Source organism: Lipophrys pholis, assembly GCF_963383615.2.
Source record: "Lipophrys pholis genome assembly, chromosome: 17".
Taxonomy (NCBI): domain Eukaryota; kingdom Metazoa; phylum Chordata; class Actinopteri; order Blenniiformes; family Blenniidae; genus Lipophrys; species Lipophrys pholis.
In genome coordinates, this window is record NC_137643.1 from 21,700,677 (window position 1) to 21,717,658 (window position 16,982).

General features: G+C 45.3%; 1 protein-coding gene across 1 annotated transcript in view; it reads right to left on the reverse strand.

Moving 5' to 3' along the window:
• The window catches only part of trappc9 (trafficking protein particle complex subunit 9), a 272,998-nt gene that overhangs the window by 131,525 nt on the left and 124,491 nt on the right, over positions 1-16,982 (reverse strand). The window contains exon 18 of the mRNA XM_080485031.1: positions 1,021-1,163. Coding sequence (XP_080341157.1) covers positions 1,021-1,163 — 143 coding nt within the window. The remainder of the gene's footprint in view (positions 1-1,020; positions 1,164-16,982) is intronic.

The window sequence follows — 16,982 nt, forward strand, 5'->3', positions numbered from 1 at the left end:
ACAGCCGTACCCCAACTTTTTATAACATGTCTTGCTGCCATAAAATGGCAATCATAAAGATTATCATTCTATTTCTATTCACATCACAACCTACTTGGAAGGTTCTACTGGGTGACTCAGCAGTTGTTTACACAAGGAATGACTGGTGCCATTTTGACTTTTTCATTTCAGAAAAGCTTCGCGTTCAGAAGGCGGCGTGTCCATAATAGGCCACTAGTTGGCGCAGGTACAAGAGAAGAGTATGATGGAAACATTCAAGCTTCTTCAAGCTGTCTTCATCCGTCCTTCTTTCTTGGTTAGTCCGTATGAGGTCGAGGTGTCGGTATAGAGAGCAAACAAACCCAAACGTCTCAGATGTCGCCCGAAACTTCCTCCAACTCTTCTGAGGGAACCCCAAGTTGTTCCCAGACCAAATCAATGGTATAATCCTCATTTATACAACATTTACACTTGTCACATCAATACATAATCAATCTGGTGGGTCCGGGGCTGACCTCCATGATGCCTCCCACTTGAACATTCCTGGTAAACCTAATACAAATCAGGTGAACAGCTCAACTGACTCCTCTCAATGTGGAGGAGTAAAAGCTCCATTATGTCTCTCCTCGATGGCTGAATTCCTTACTCTCTCACAAAGAGTGATGCCCACCCCCCTGGGGAGAAAAACCATTTCAGCCATTTCTGTCCACGTTCTAATTCTTTTGGTGACGACCCAAAGTCAAACTGTCCTCCTTTAATGTATTGGCCCACTCAGGATCTGGTGTTTGTAAAAAAAAAATAAAAAATGTGTGTTCACATGTGATCCAGTGTACGTTATCGAAGGAGTTCACCACAAACAGCACTCTGCAATTCTACAACCCTCGCGCGCATGTGAAGTACCACTGGAAAAGTCACATTTTCCCTGTTTACACAGAGACGGACAGAGGAGCATTTCAGAAGTATTGCACTCTCCAGCTAACTTTCCAAAGTTTAAAAAAAACAGGAATAGCTTAAAGAATTCAGGTGAGTTTGGAGTCTTACCTGGTAGCAGGGAGGGTGCTGACTCTGGTGAAGAACACCGACGGCTCCACGTCAACGTGGACCCCCAAAGACAGCTCCCGGTAGTAGCCCTCCACTTTTCCAGCTCCCCCGGAGTATTTGAAGTTAAGCACGGCTTCCAAAGTCTGAAAAAGGTCAAAGAGAAGGAGTGCATTGAGATCGAGGGGGTTTCACACTTTTTCTTTTTTTTCGTAAAAGAAAGGTGATTTATGACAAGAGTTCAAAGGATGTGGAAGGCACTGCAATAAACCAGAGGTGTGAAGTATAGTTTCTGGATGTAGTTTTAACTCTGAAGGTGCAAAGAAAGGTGAGCAGTGTTTGCAGATGTTCTACAGATGTACAGAGCAGAACAAAAACAAACTGCTTTACCACGTTTTCCTAATTAAACCTTGAAGGGATTTTCTTCTGTCCCGTTCATGTTATCATCAGAAATCAACAAATGGCGCGTTCCAGTTGAATCAGAGCTTCCAAAGACAGATTCATGTGACTTTGAGTCAACTTAGCAAACTTTACCACTATAAGCTAGAATGGTGCCACCAGGATGTAAACAAATATACCAAACACCACGGATGCACCAATACAGAAGGGGTCTGATGCTGCACGGAGTACAACGAGTACTATTGGGCAAGTATTATGTGACCTCATCTGTCAGCAATGTTTCCCGCTGGTAGACGAGAGGATGAGCGATGTCTGGGGTTTGAAAGTGATTTAATATTAACGAGGATGATTAAAGTAATAGAAACTGTAAATTATGTTCTGAAAGAAATAAAGAGAAGGCGGAAAGCTAGTTTGAAAACCACCTGCAACTTAATCACCAGACATACTGAGCAGAAGAGTTAGCCTGATGTCACTCGTGGCCATGCTACATGCTACATGCTAAAGAGTTCCAGGCTCACACACCAGCGGTGCTACAAGCTCCACGTGATTAAATCATGATAGCTACGCTCATTAACAGTGAGCTCTTTTTAAAAATTGCCACCAGTGCATCCCTACTAAACATGAATGATTTAATTGAAATAAATATGTTTGTGTTATTACATGGCTCTAATAATATATTGAAGGATTATTTCCAATTATTGTGTAAGAGATAATTGTGAAATGACACCAAGCAGAGTGTGATTGAGGTCGGCTCACCATTCCAGCAGTATAACAGGCCTCTTTTTAATACGGCTGCATGAGAAGTCATTACAGCCCAATAATAACTGCAGCAGGGCAGCTATTGTCCAGTGTAATGGGATGGAGGCAAAATGGTGACGGAGCCTGAAGTGCAGGGAGGTTTTGTTTGTTGGATCCACACGGATGATTCAGAATCAACACACCGCATCCTGAAACAAGGTGTAGGCGTTTGGGTGGGTGAAGTACAGGTGGGATATGCTGGCCGTGTGTCATCGTGACAGTGTGTGTGTGTGTGTGTGTGTGTGTGTGTGTGTGTGTGTGTGTGTGTGTGTGTGTGTGTGTGTGTGTGTGTGTGTGTGTGTGTGTGTGTGTGTGTGTGTGTGTGCGTATAGAGTGGTGAGTGTCGGTGGCACGGGACAGGCAGCCAAGTGGGCGAAGGGTATAATGGGGGAATTAAAAGTGGCGGTTTATGGCGAGGGAGCACAAGCTGACTCAGGCGATGGGCCTGAAGTAAAAAAAGAAAAAAAAAAAAAAAAGACCATCCAAGGTCCCCGCCTTCCTCCCGATGCAGCATAGATCATCTCTGCACATACTGCTGATGGAGGTGCTGGCTGTGCCTTTCCAGAACAAATTTCACTGATTCCTTGATGATTTTCAATCTCGACCCCCTCTTGTGGGGGCGAGCAGCCCAGTAGCAGCGACCAGGAGGCTGCTGGAGAGACGTCTGGCCCATTACAAGCTAATGGCAGAGGCACAGTACGCTGAGCAAGGAGAGATGAAAACATTAGGGAGAATTATGATGATCGTAGACCCAGCGCCGTAATGCTGATGTCACACTTATCTGCAAGTGCACAGGCTTGAGTTCACATTTTCACGTTCTGCAAAAGTGATAATCTCAGGCTTCCACGTTCCAGTGTTTTGTAACGGCGTCAGGAGGCCCGACCGAGCGCATCCATGCGCAGATATCCCAGCGATCAGCCGCTCTCCAATCACATCTGCGACCATCGCCCGTCCTCACCAGTGGATCAAACGCCGGTGATGCTTGACGACGTGTGAAAATGTTTGCATTTGGAAGAAAAATCTTCACAAAATGGGATGGAAGGCAATGAGGGAGCGCTCACACAGCAAGCCATTTCAAGAGAAAGGCATTTTGGGCGTCTGTTTATACGACAACGGTGGTCGGAGCCGCTGAAAATGTTTGGAGAATGACTCCCGGGGGAGGAACTTTTTGAAAACGCTGCGACTCCGACTGCGTGGAGACGGAGAGAAATGACACTTTCTGGAAATGCTTGGGCTCAGTCCTGGGTGGACGGTGGAATGTGGAGCACTGCCGGAGTAAAATAGTTCGTCTCCACCCGCACGAGTCGATGGACAATAACAACAAAGTCTTCCTCCAGACTGTCATGACGCCATCTTCTCCTGGGACGTGGTAGTTTTAGAGTTGACAGTCATCTGGATCAACAACAACTCCACATTGCTAATGTTTATAGCAGATTTTTCTTTTGGTGCAGGTCTGTGTGGTTTCAGTCCAAAAACAGCCGACAGCGCCAACACATGACCCCGCATGCTAACTACACCGTTTTCCGTGTTTCTTTCGTTTCCTTGTAAACGTGAAACTTTTCTGAAACAAAAACGCAAAAAAAATGCGTTATAACGTGAAACTTTGTCGCGTAAACGAGTCTAAAATCAGTAACATTTGACACACTGAAGACTTAGTTAAAATAGATGGCGCTCGATATTGATAGTGAGCCGACGACTTTTTAAATAATCTACAAGTCCTATCTATTTAAAATGGATTATGTTTCATTCGGTAGCAACATCCACAAATCAATATTACAATGGGCAAAAAATGGTTTTAAACTTTAAAATTTTGAATTACAACATAAATTTCAACATGAAACTCAGAGGCAGTGAGCATCAAGCGTGGAGAAACCTATATATACACAACCATCAATCATTACATGTTACAAATGCATAAAAACTCAACTTTCAGAATATTGGCTACAATAAACACAAGTACTGCTGCTACTAATAAGAATAATAATAAAAGGAAATTGAGGAGCCAGTCCGCTTTGAATCTGCAGGAAGTAATGCAACGCAGACAGGAAATGGACCGACTCGAGCAGTGCAGGCGACAGAATGAAAGGAACAGCACACCGACAGGAATCTCATTTAAATTGATTGACTAAAATCTGTCCAACTTCTTCAGCAGAGAGGCCAGTGAAATCCAATTTCCTTAAATGTTTCCTCCATAACAATATGCTCTCCGCTTGTTTAACTGGGGTTTGGTAAAAGATTTTCCTGTTTAGTTTGGTTACAGAACTCCACTGAGGTCCAAATGAAAGGTATGTTGTAACTCCTGGTTTTGATTTCCTGCTGTTCTGAGCGTGTCTGACGGGTCACCATGTTTCCCGGGTAACCATGCAGGAAGCCACCGATTCCACCGGGGGCAGATGTGCGCTGCTGGAGTTGGGTCCATGGTTTTTAGTCTTTCCTCTTCTTTGGACATTTCACTGAATTTTGCACCGGGGTTCATTAAAATTGGCTTCATGTTGAGACTTTACCCATTTTCAGTGGTAATTGTTTGGTTTTGGTGAAAATGTAGGCATTTTCATCACGTATACTCTCCGCCACAATAAAGTAAAAAGCCTTAAAGTTTAAGTGTAAAGGTTATTATGGTACTATTTTACCGGTCTGACTCAGTCGAGATGAAATTGGGCTGAATGTGACACACAAAAAAAAAAAAAAAAGGAAAGAAATTTTCAGAGAATTTTAAAACTTGAAATTGCATTTTCTAAAACAACAAAATGAATAAATAAATAAAAACCAAACCAAACGGGACGTCTGAAACCTCGTATGGCTCTGATTTGATGCTACTTGGTGAGCGAGCTCGTTGAATCTGTCTGCGGGCTGCGATCAGCGCTGCTCTAGAACCTTTATTCTTACTGAAGCAGTGCGACTCGGTTAAATTAGGAACTGGAGTTACTTTTATTGATGGGTAGGTAATGCCTTTGGTATTGATGCATCTTGGAAGACATAAATTAAATCTCTTCAACATATTTCCCGCCCCCCCCCCCCCGCCGAGTCCCAAAACTGCTGTGTAACGTGGCGCTGTGTGTTCCTGCCGCTGCCTGTGTGGTGCTAATGGACTCGGCGTGATCCTCTCCAGAAACACTGATTGTCTGGGCGACACTGTCAAACTGTGCTTGTGTCCCCTGATTTCCTTTTTCACACCGGAGCCGACCCCTGAGTCCCTCCTCCATCGTTCATTTCTGTTTCTCTCTCCAGTCAACCCCCCCCCCGCCCCTCCCGGCCTGGGACTGCATTTGAATGATGTTGGGCTAAAAATAGCTCCTGCTGTAATGAGGAGGCTGTCAGCGGAGGCTGGCAGCAGCCGGAGAAACCGGTCCGGCGGCACACATGCATACAAACAACATGATTAGCAAGAAGCCAAGATTAAAGTAACGCTTTGATTAAAGCTCTCGTCACTGCCGATACCAGAGACGGCGGGAACCCTCGAGTATCCAATAAAACGTCCCGTTGCTTGAAGCTAAAAGAGACAACAGCTATATACAGGGAATTACATCAATATTTGCACATTGATGTTATTTTCATATTTCAGCAGGGATGATCACCACGATGGATTTGAAATTAAATGATCCAAGATGTGCAGACTTTCTCATTTAATAGGAAAATACTTCTATACAATGAAGGGGACGTCTGTGTACTTGGCACATAGGGCCACTAGCGGGTGCTGCTGTTTGTTTTTGTACTGAAACCACACACATGCATGCAGAGGACAACACACTATAGACATTAACAATGACAACACGGACATTCATACGAACAGACGGCCAAGATGGATCGTTACTACCGTGACTCAACGACAAAACCACCAAGTCCCAGGAGAACATGACTGGGAGTCATGACACTCAGGAGGAAAACACTGTCGTTGTCCATCTTGGAGGATATTAACTAATATTATTAACTATTTACTACAGGCGCAGCAGCAACGTTTCAGAGAGGTTGCATTTCTCCCCCATTCCAATGGAATCTGAGCATTTTCAAAAAGTTCCACCATCGGGCGAATGAGGGGGGGTGCCCTGACCACTGGCCTCCGGCTGGGCTCGCACTGGGCCCTGCGGGTCTCAGACTCTGCTGTCTGGCCGTTGGGTGGGGTGGGGGCTCCCCGCCCGGGTCCCCTTACGGCGCCTTGTTGGGGGGGGTGTGGCTCACCGGGTCCTAGGCCGGCCGCTCGGGGGTGGGGTGGGGCAGCGCGGGGGGTCCAGCTGGGCCAAGGTCCTAGCGACGGGGGGACCCCCTCCCTCAGAACCCTCCCTGCCTTACCTCACCTTATATTACTCCACAATAGGGAACAGTGGGGCGGTGCCTAGGTGGGGGGTCCGGGCTACTTAACTGCGGTCTGGGTCCTCCCCCGACTTTGCACCACCCACAATTTTAACCACACTTAGTCACGCAGGGTCTTGAGGGGGTAAGCCGTTTTCGGGGTTCTGCCGCTTGTCAGCGGTAGAACGCCCGGGCCCCGCTACCCCCCAATTTTAAACCGCTCCATAGACACACACATTGCATCCACCTCTTCAAAACACAAAGACACACCCTTACATACATCCAACACACATATAGGGCAGGGGAAGGGCGGGAGACGTGGCTCCCCCCAGCACCTCCCGCTGGGGTCCCGCCCCAGCCCGGGGTGAGTGCGGCTGGGATGCGGGGGGCGCGCTCCCTCAGGCATGGCGCTCGTGGGGGGGCTGGGGCGCGGTGCTCCTTCTCCATTTGCTGTTGGATTAGTGGAGGTTGGGACACCGCGGTGGCCGGGTGGGGGCCCGGCCGGCGGCCTGGGGGGGCGAGAGTCATCACTCCCCCACCATCCCGAGTGTGTGTGTGTGTGTGTGTGTGTGTGTGTGTGTGTGTGTGCGTCTGCGTCTGCGTCTGCGTCAGGGGTGGGTGTCTGTGGGGGGTGGGTCAGGGGTTGGGTATTTCAATTAAAACCGGGGGGGAGGGTCATGGGGCGGGTGGGATATGAGGCTCCTGGGGGTGTAGAGTTGACTGTCCTCCGTCCGGGGCCTGCGCCGGCCTTCGCTTTCCTGGGTCTGGGGGCGGGGCGCGGCGGCTGGGGCCGTCTCTGCCTTGCCGGGTTGGGGGGGGCGGTGGGTGGGCCTGTTCCCGGGGGTGCGGCGGGACTCGCCGCCGGGGTTGGGGGGGCTCTCTACCCGCTCGGCCCGGGGGCCCTGCTCCGGCCTTTTCTCGGCTTGGCGGCATGGGTCGGGGCCTGGGGCCCTGTGCCCTTTATCCTTCTCTTGTGGGCCCCTCTTGCCTGGGGGGGATTCCTCTCTGCATTCTCCGTCGGGTGCTTTTTGGGCGGGGACGTGGCTCTCTGGGGTGGTTCGCTGGGGTCTCCCCGGGCCTGGGGGGCTTCCGTCTGCCGGGGTGGCGGTGTCCGGGCCCGATGGCCTCGGACCCCGGGGTCTCGCCACGGGTCCCCCCACAGCAGTTCCGGTCCCACCCAGTGGACAAACCACACGCACACGCACACACACACACACACACACACACACACACACACACACACACACACACACACACTTCCACTCCTCACGAAAGGTGCTTCTGAAGTTGCTTGTTCTCTATCATCATTTGCTCAAACTTTGGAGGTCATGTTCCTCTTTTGTTGTCGCCTCTTTGTTAATTCATGTTCCTGCTTCACGTTGCTGTCTAGATAGAGCTGCTCAGGCTGGTTAATCTAAGAAATCATTTTACTGTCTAGATAGAGCAGCTCAGGCTGGTTTAATCCAAAAACAGTTGAAAAATATTTGGATCAGTGTGATAACTGCAAATAATATATGTAGCACAACAAGGATATTGTATGTTATCCCCCTCCCCCCTCCCCCCTCCTCCCTCAACCTTTTTCTCTCTTTTCTCTTCTCTCTCTCTTTGAGCGTTCCCCCCCGGTCGTGTACGGCAGCCATGCCATCTTCTGACGGAGAAGGCAACAGGAGGAGACTCCAGGTCTCTCCCTGTTGCAAGACCAAAAACTGTTCTGACTCCGAAGGCTCTCAATCACATTATATTGTTGGCCCAAGCTGCCGAACAGGACAAGGGCGAAAGAGAAAAAAAAAAAAAAAAAGTTCCACCATGGGAGCCGTTTTTTTTTTTTTTAAAAAACGAGCACCGTTGTCTTTTAAACGGACACCAGACATGCAACAGACGTTTTCTGTTTTCACATGAGAACATTGTGTGAATGGGACTTTGCTCCGCATTCAAAAACTCTGACTGGGAAGAACTTGTAGAAAATCAGAGCCTGAAAAACACCAAACACCAAACCTTGATTCAAACTTTACTTTTGTTGGTAGTTTTGTGACTTTCTCGTCTCATTAGTATCGTCTTTCCCTAAAGAGGTAGATAAGAATCGCTCTGGACATTTGATTTTAAATGTTTGAACGACGCCACGTAGGTTATTCTACCTTAAGCTCTCTGTGGCCACAACATTAGCAGATAACTTAATAATGCCTCAGGAAAAAAAATAAAAAAAACACACAGTTGAAGCCAATGGGAGTGAAGCAAGAACACATCATTAATACACTTTGTCTAAATGTCTGAACATTATTCATAATTATTCATCTACCAAATGTGGTCAAAGAACAAGCAGAAAAACACTTGATAGAAGCGAGCAAGTTATTGTGAGAAACGTCTCAAAACGAATTGACTTCTCCCTTTCCCTCTGCTGTCGCCCATTGTTTTTCCTTTCGACATTGTCAGATTTCACATTTAATGGCAAAAACTGCAGACTAAAAAAAAAAAAAAAAAAAAAGAATCTTGCGGCATTATTTCCACGAGCTCAGCACATTGAAGTGTCAAAGAAGCTGCATCATTACAGTAACATCATTACTTTCCTGCATGAAGCCACAATAACGGCAGAATTAAAATCACATCACTTTAAAAACAAGGTCTGTCAATATATCATGTGTCTTTACATTTTCAGGAGTTTTTTTTTTTTTTTTTTAAACCATTATAACTTGGACAGGTGGGCTGAATGGTGGGTGGGTAGAGGATCACGACTCGCTCTGACAATGTGCTGAAACAGACGTCTGAGTGCCTAATTGCCCCTAAAATGAGACTTGACCCCCGCTTGGGTTGCATCTGCCCGTTGGTGGGAGGAAGAGAGCCGTCAGCCGGGACAGCCATTTGAACACCTGACGGCTCAGGAGGAGAAAACAAAAAACTAAACAAACCAAAAACAAAAAAGAAAACCATGAGAAAATGACCCGAGGGCGTTCAGATGCAGTAACGGCAGCGACAGTCGGATCAATCAGTGAGCCGATCGGTCGCTCACCCCGGGGTGCCACCTTAAGGTGAACGACAGGAGTTAAACATCACACTGAAGGCGGAGCTGAAGCAAAATCAAATCCTGAGTGAGAGAACATCATGTTCACCATCAGCACAGATAAGTGGAGGAAACCGTTTCATGCTGGCGGATTCTAACTTGCTGACGACAAAACAAACAGAGAGTCATAGTGGAAACAGTAAAATACACAACGCCCAAGTAAATATCCTTTAAACCTTAGAACTACATGGGGTAGGGTCATTTCAACGAGACGGCAGCATGTTTAGTTTCACTATTAACAGTGAACTGAGGAAACCAGCACGTGGATTCCTTCGCCACAGACTGATGATGTTGTGACCTGATCAGGATCTGATTGCCTCTTGTGATTCGGCCTCCGATGCTGCCGTTTGGGACTTTCTCTTCTAAGGCTTCGTTTATACAACACTTTAAAGTGAAAACGGAAAACATTTGCGACGCTGTGGGTGTCCGTCTACACGACAACGGAGCTAAAAATGCAAGTTCCTGAAAGCGGCTTCCAAAGGTGGAATTGTTCGAAAAAATGCTGCTACTGCGCCTGCACATGCGTACCACGGCCGTAGTAAATAGTGAGCAAGTAGAGTGACAATACCAGCCGTGTTTTCTCCGTGGTGTCATGACTACAGTCCATACTCTCTTGGGACTTGGCAGTTTTATTTTGACACCGTAATAATTATCCAACTTGGTGGTCTGTCCACGACAATGTCAATGTTCCCCCATTGTTAATGTTTGTAGTGCGTTGATCTCTGCATGCATGTGTGTGTTTCTTCATTGATGGAAAAAAAAAAGCGCCAACTAGTGGCCCTACATGAAAACGACGCTATTTTCAATGCGGTTGCTGTTTCCATGAAGATGGAAATCGTTTTCAAAACGTTGCCACGAAGTCGATTCACTTGAAACGTCTAAGTGAAGCTCAGATTCCTGATTTTCAAGGAGTTTTGAATTTGAAATGCGTTTTTCTTTTTATGGTTCATCCCTTTATAGATGAACTGATGAACCGATGACACAATTTCTACAGACTCCGGTCGATTGTTTGGAAGCAGAAAATGTACGGATACAGTTTTCAAGGTTCTCCAGACTCTTTGAGTGCATTGTTATTAACAAGTACTGTAAAACAGTGGTTCCTAACCGTTTGGTAATTGTCTTTCTTGTTTTCCTTGAAAATGTGCAAATCCTATTTGGACAAACCCCGATCGCACAAATGCTTGTATCCCCTCATGATCTCCGGCGCCTTCCACAGGTTTCCAGACCCTTGGTGGATGGAAAGCTCGGCAGCAGATGATGAAATCCAAAGCAATTTTAATCCCCTAAAACACTAAAAATATTCCGCTTTTTGCTCATTCCCCTTAGTGAATCTTAAACACTCTGACTCTGCAAATTTTCTTTTTTTTAAATAATCAATCATGTTTCTGACTCGGTGCCAATTAAACTACTTCAGTACTTCAGCGACGACTTTCCCCGCCATCGGTTGCCTTTTCCCGAACAAATCTGCCAACATTCTCTTGAAGTCGCTTCTGTTTGGACGGAGGATGTCTCTGCATGTCACACTTTTCTTTTGATTTCGGGGCGCATCGTCATAAATATTTTTTGGCGGAATCCATCTGCATTCCCGCCTTTCACGAGGCGCTACCGAGGAAGGTAGCGGTCTCCAGACATTATCGTGCTTGCTGACGATTGATGATTCACGGGAGAGGAGCGGAGCTGATAAGAGCCAACATGTTCTCTATTGGCCCCGCGGTGAAATGACTTTGCAATAATTGCCAGATGATGAGGAGCTGCGAGGGCGCAGCCAACAAGCCCGGTGTTGATCTGACAGCTGACGGTGGTTTAGAGCATCGAAAACTGCTTGGTAACAACCGGGCGGACCGAAATAGCTGACGCTGCTGACAGTCTTTTCTTCAGCCAAGGAGCAAGGGGAAGTAGAAAAGCTTAGCGTAGTGTAATATAATCACTTCACCAGCTCCAAAATCCTTGTTTTGTCGTAAATTTAGTGTCTCACAAACAGGTCCGTTTAATGACGGTCCTGACATTTGGGCCCGCAGAGTTAATAATGTCACTCTCAGCACCTTTCCGCTCCGGCAGTTCGGGTGTGCCTCTGATGAGGCAATTAGGAGGTGAAGCATTTTAATAAGTGGCTGATGAGGAATCTGTGGGAGCGGCTATGGGGTCGTTTAGGCCAGAAAAATGTTGTTGCAAAAAAAAAAAAAAAATGACTAGCGTTCGGTCAGAGCAGGTGTTGAAACGTGAAAACGGGCCTGGGAGAGGCTGCAATCCGGCCAAACTACCAAACACACGGCAAACATTTCAAAGAAAACATTGATTTTTACCACAAATCTCTTAAGAGATGCAGACACATTTTTATCTTTTTTCTTTTTTTTGACATTTCACTGTATTTTGCATCAGAAGATTTTTTTTTAAATTGGATGCATGTTGATATTGTAGTCATTTTAAGGAGTAATTGTTCGTTTTTTTTAGAAAATAGAGGCATTTCTATCACATAAACTTTGTGCCACAACCAAGAAACAAACTTTAAAGATTGAATTTTAATCTCATTATGGTACCATTTTACCAGTCCGGCCAATCATGCCAAAATTGTGTTGAAAGGTAACCACTGGTGTTGAACGGTACTACAAAATAAAGTCGGAGAAAGACAGCAACACAAGGAAGGATGGATGAAATTAACTTCCTTTTCCAAAGCAAAGAAACATCTTAAAGTCACCAAAGCCTATTGACAGTGCTGCTGATCAGCACCACAGCGATTCAGTATAAGAAGCTCTTTAAACCTCCTTTTCCACGAATGATATTTAGTTTGGGAGGGGGGCGGGCTACCTGCACCGCCTCACGTGCGGCTCACATAAAAACACTTTGCTGCCTGATGAGCATATTCCGTGTGTGACAGGAGATTAAAATCTAAAGGCGTCTCTGCGGGGATTAACGTGTGGCGCCGCTCCCCGTCACTGGAACACCAGTCCTCCTTTCAGTTAACTGGAGTCAAACTTTCACTGATGCTGGTTCATAATTCTTGCTCTCGTTTCTTTTTAAATATTTGTGTGTCCAACCACATGTATGTTTCAACAGTGGATTAATGTCAGGACGGAAATTGCTATGGTGCGTCAACAAAAAAAAGAAACAATCAGAATGACATCTAACTTTAACTTTTAGAGCCAGAGGCACTCGTCAGGTGGAGCGTCACTCGTTTCAGGAGCAGCATTATTGTAAATTTCCTGTTAATATGTCACATTGCAATCAGGATGCAGCAAAAAATCAACTGCAGAAACACCGGATGGTAAACAGAGCCAGAAGATTTCATCACTGAAGGTCACAGGTCAAACACCCAGACTCTTAATGTTCCCGTACAGCCTTGAACAGAACCTGCCGAGAATAGTCATCTCCATCGTGTCACTCTTTTTTTTTCACCAGCGCCAATGGCTTGTACCACGGTGAATCGCTGAATGTAAGTGAAGAGTTAATGCACTGCGACTGTTTTATATCCTCTTCCTGCTGCTCACAGAACATGGACTGAACATCCTCACATCCTGGATGAAGACCTGCTCGCTGCTGTTTCCTTTTAGGAGCGTTTTGAGTGTCCGCTCACACAACGGTGCTGAAAGCACAACTTTAGTAAACGCCGTGTGTACCATGGCTGTAGTCACTTCTTCTGCACATGCGCGAGTAGATGGACAATAACAATGGCCGCCTCCAGAGTGTCATGACTCCCCGTCATATTCTGATTATTCAGTCTGACCCCCACTGGTTTGAACAATGTCACAAGTATTTCTCCAACAAACTGTTTTCCTGCTTTGCTGGTCCGTTTGATTGTCAATTAGAATAAACAAATCGGGTAAAGAAAAATAAATCTAAGAGTCGGAGTAAATATTGGAGTTTTAACCCTGTGAGACCTTTGTTTTAAAGGTATCTAATTAATTCTTTATTTCTGTTCTCCACTTCGAATACTGCTTATTGTCAAACAATTCTAACACAGGACAAACACCAACAGGACTGTCGGAAACAGGAAATGCCTTTTTGCATCCTAGAGTCAGTGGAAGCCATCATCCCTGTCCATTTCCACAATTCCAAACTCTGCATTCTTGTCCAACGAGGCAAGGTTATCATGAAAAGGGCCTTGTGCAGCTTGTGTAAATATTTGAAGACCGCCACTGTCGGGGTGATTACAATGCCATGGTCCCACAGTATGGGAGCAGAGGCATAACCCCGTCATATGTAAATACTGAAGTCCAACCACGGAATGCGCTCCGAACCGTAAATATGAGGAACAAATCATTCGTTGTTCCACCGCTAGTGACATGGAATAGCCAATGATATGCAAAGTTGACATTTTTGGAGCATCCCTAGACATTTGTTCGAGGCAGCGGCTGTCAGATGCTTCATTGGTCAAAAACATACTGCAGTTTTTCAATAAAAGCAGTGGAGCTGGATGCATTCTGCTGTCTCACGGTGTCGGTGCAGCCGCAAACTCACACTTTGTGTTTGCAAACTGCTTGATAGTGGAGGGGGGAAAAAAACTAAAACTCAGCTATCAAAGGAAATGTGTGCTTTGAAGTCGGTTGAGCCTCATTTGAAAGCCTTGTTCAATACATATGTGAAGGGTGCAAACATACTGAAAACATTAGATAATAAAGGCGAGCTAAAGCACGAAATATTGTGTTTATTTGAGTTTATTTAACATCAAACCCAACAGTGCCGTGTTCTGTGCAACTCAATTAATGAAACCAGCTGACTTCATCAAAGAAAGTGTTCCAATCTGTCTTTTCCTTTTGAGGAGACGATTCAAACCAGAGTTTGAATCCCAAACTTATTATCCTCAAGCGGAGCAGCAGAGAGTCTCTGGTTCTGCAGGTGTTCTTCCTGTTTAAAGGGAGTTGTTCAGCCTCCTCTGCTTTCGTCATGTGAAATTGTTGGTTTTTCTCTGTAAAACTTTCTGAATAGAAAACAAAAAACAGATTTGATCAGTACTGAATACCAGAACCTATAGCTTCCTCATCTAAGTGTGATCTTTTTAAAACACCACTCACTGAAGTCTGGATAAAACGAGATTCGACATAAATTGAGCAAAATGTAGAAATTATAGTTTCTATAATAAAAGTTAACTTTCCAACACTTGTTTGTATTTATCCCCCGCCCCCCATCAGATCCCCAGCAAATGGCTCAGTACTTCTACTTCTATCACCACCAGCGTCTTTAATATGTGACGTTCGCTCTGGCTGAAGAAGACATGCCGTGTTGTACCGAGGACCAGGAGCTCGCTGGTTTTGATTCTTGGACTCGAGGGTGGGCTTACGATGTTGGCTCGGAAAAGCATCAACTTCAGGCAACAGATGTCACTGCTGCTTTTCCCAACTGTCACTTCTATATCTAAATGAGCTGCCCAATCTTAGTTTAGAACCATATTAATAATGGATTAAAAAAAAAAAAAAAAAAAAGTCAAATAATTATGAAGCTTAGAATCCAGAAGGTCGCCAAACTTTTAATACCCTGGTGGGAGCTTGGATACTAAAGTAAGTGGCCACGAGTGGAATGTTATTAGGGATGTTCCTGGAGACTTTGGTCACAACTTCTTTTATTGAGATTTTGGATAGTCACTGTTTTTTGTTTTTTTTGTTTGTTTTTTTCAGTTTCATCTGTTTTTTTTCCCATAAGGTGCTCCACACAAGCTGTTGAGTGTGATTTGGGAATAAACTTGATATTTCATGAGAAGCAGGTTGTGTTTTCACTGTTCAAGCTTAAATGTTCTGGTTTTGGCGGTTTCAAGCAGTTTAAACAAGACTAGACAAAAAGAAAAGAAACCACTCAAAGTATATTGTGTGTATTTGTGTGAGTCATTTGAAGGTTATAACCACAATCTCTGATACATCCGACTTTAAGTCCTACTAAATGCTATTTATTCTGTGCAGTTCACTTCTATACCTTGTGTAAACAAGGTCTAAATGTGTGTTTATCAATCCCTTTGATAGGAAGTAGTAAAACGCTAATTTTTGAGGGGGAGTGGGGAAAGGTAAAACTGGTTAGTATCAGAACAAAGGTCAGGAAGTGGACTGCCCCCCCAGGAGAAGCGTTTCCATGGTCTGCATGTGACCATATAACACTTCAGCTTGTTGTTGATTAGATTCAGTTGCAAAGCAATTCAACAACTTGTCAGATCAAACATGGACTAAACTTTAGGAGCGACTGCAAAGCGACAGTAACACTCTATTATTGCTATCACTGCACTAAACAAGTAACATAAATTAATGGCGATCCGTTGATCTGCACTCTGTCTCATGACGACAAAAGCCTCGATCATCCTACATGTTAGTGCGTCTTGTTGGTCTACGCAGGTGGTGAGACAATTGTATTCCACTGCACAATCACATCATTGAGGCAAAATAAATACTCATGCGTGCGAACAATATGGAGGACACTGTATTAAAAGACAAAAAAAAAAATTCTGTCCGTGGTTCTTGTTCAATAATATATTTAAACTCTTTTTATAGGCCCAAAGTAATGCAATCTCACAGTTACAGGCTTTTATCTAGCAAAAATAGCAGCATTTAACTAATGGTAATTGTGTTTGGTGGCTGACAGCCTGGCATGATGCAAACCCAGGTGTGTCTGCTGAGTGATTCGATTTCTTTCCTGAGTGTTGGCTAATTCACTTACCAACGGCTCAATCTGATTAGAGGTTGTGAGTCATGATGTGGCAGGAAGCAGGATGAAGAGAAGCACTAAATTGTGTCAGCGGGTGAGCGGCGAGCATCGGCGAGAGGTCGGACCCCGTGTGCACAAGAGAAATTTACTGTTGAGGTGCGATTAGAAGTAAACAATAAGACTCACGGGTACTTCAGATGTGAAACGGGATTGTCGTTATTGCAGCTTAAGCTTCGCACCGTCAACCAGCTGGATCAACCGCAATGGAAGCCTCTATCTCGGTCCCTCTAACTCTCTTCTCACGCAAAATACGGTGAATTGTCCAAAGAACTTCTACTCTTGCTGTTGCGTTATGCATGTTTGTACAAGCTCCCCTCGACGTTGCCAAAAATGAGGTAGCGATATCTCTGCCCGGGTCTCAGTGTTGCGTTGTGTCCGTAACTGTTTGCTTGGTGGTTCGGTTGGACTGGAGCTTCATGTGAGTCGGTTTGGCCCACGGGCCTTTTGTTTGACAGCCCGGTCTAGTTTCGGTCTTCTATATATATATTACAAAACGGTGTACCACAAGGCTCCCTTTCAGGACTACCACTCTTTTTGATTTAAATCAATAGTCAAAACGGATTTACATCAATTGCTAAAGTGCAGAAACAACAGTGAAATCAGTCAATTATATTTTCTTCAAGCTTTTTTGTTCTCAGCAACCGCTCCACCTGGGGCTAGGAGAGCAGTCGCTCCGTCGCACCCCCACTCGCCGCCGCTGGAAACACCTTCTTTCAAGAGTGCCACAGAAAATCTGCGTGGTTTA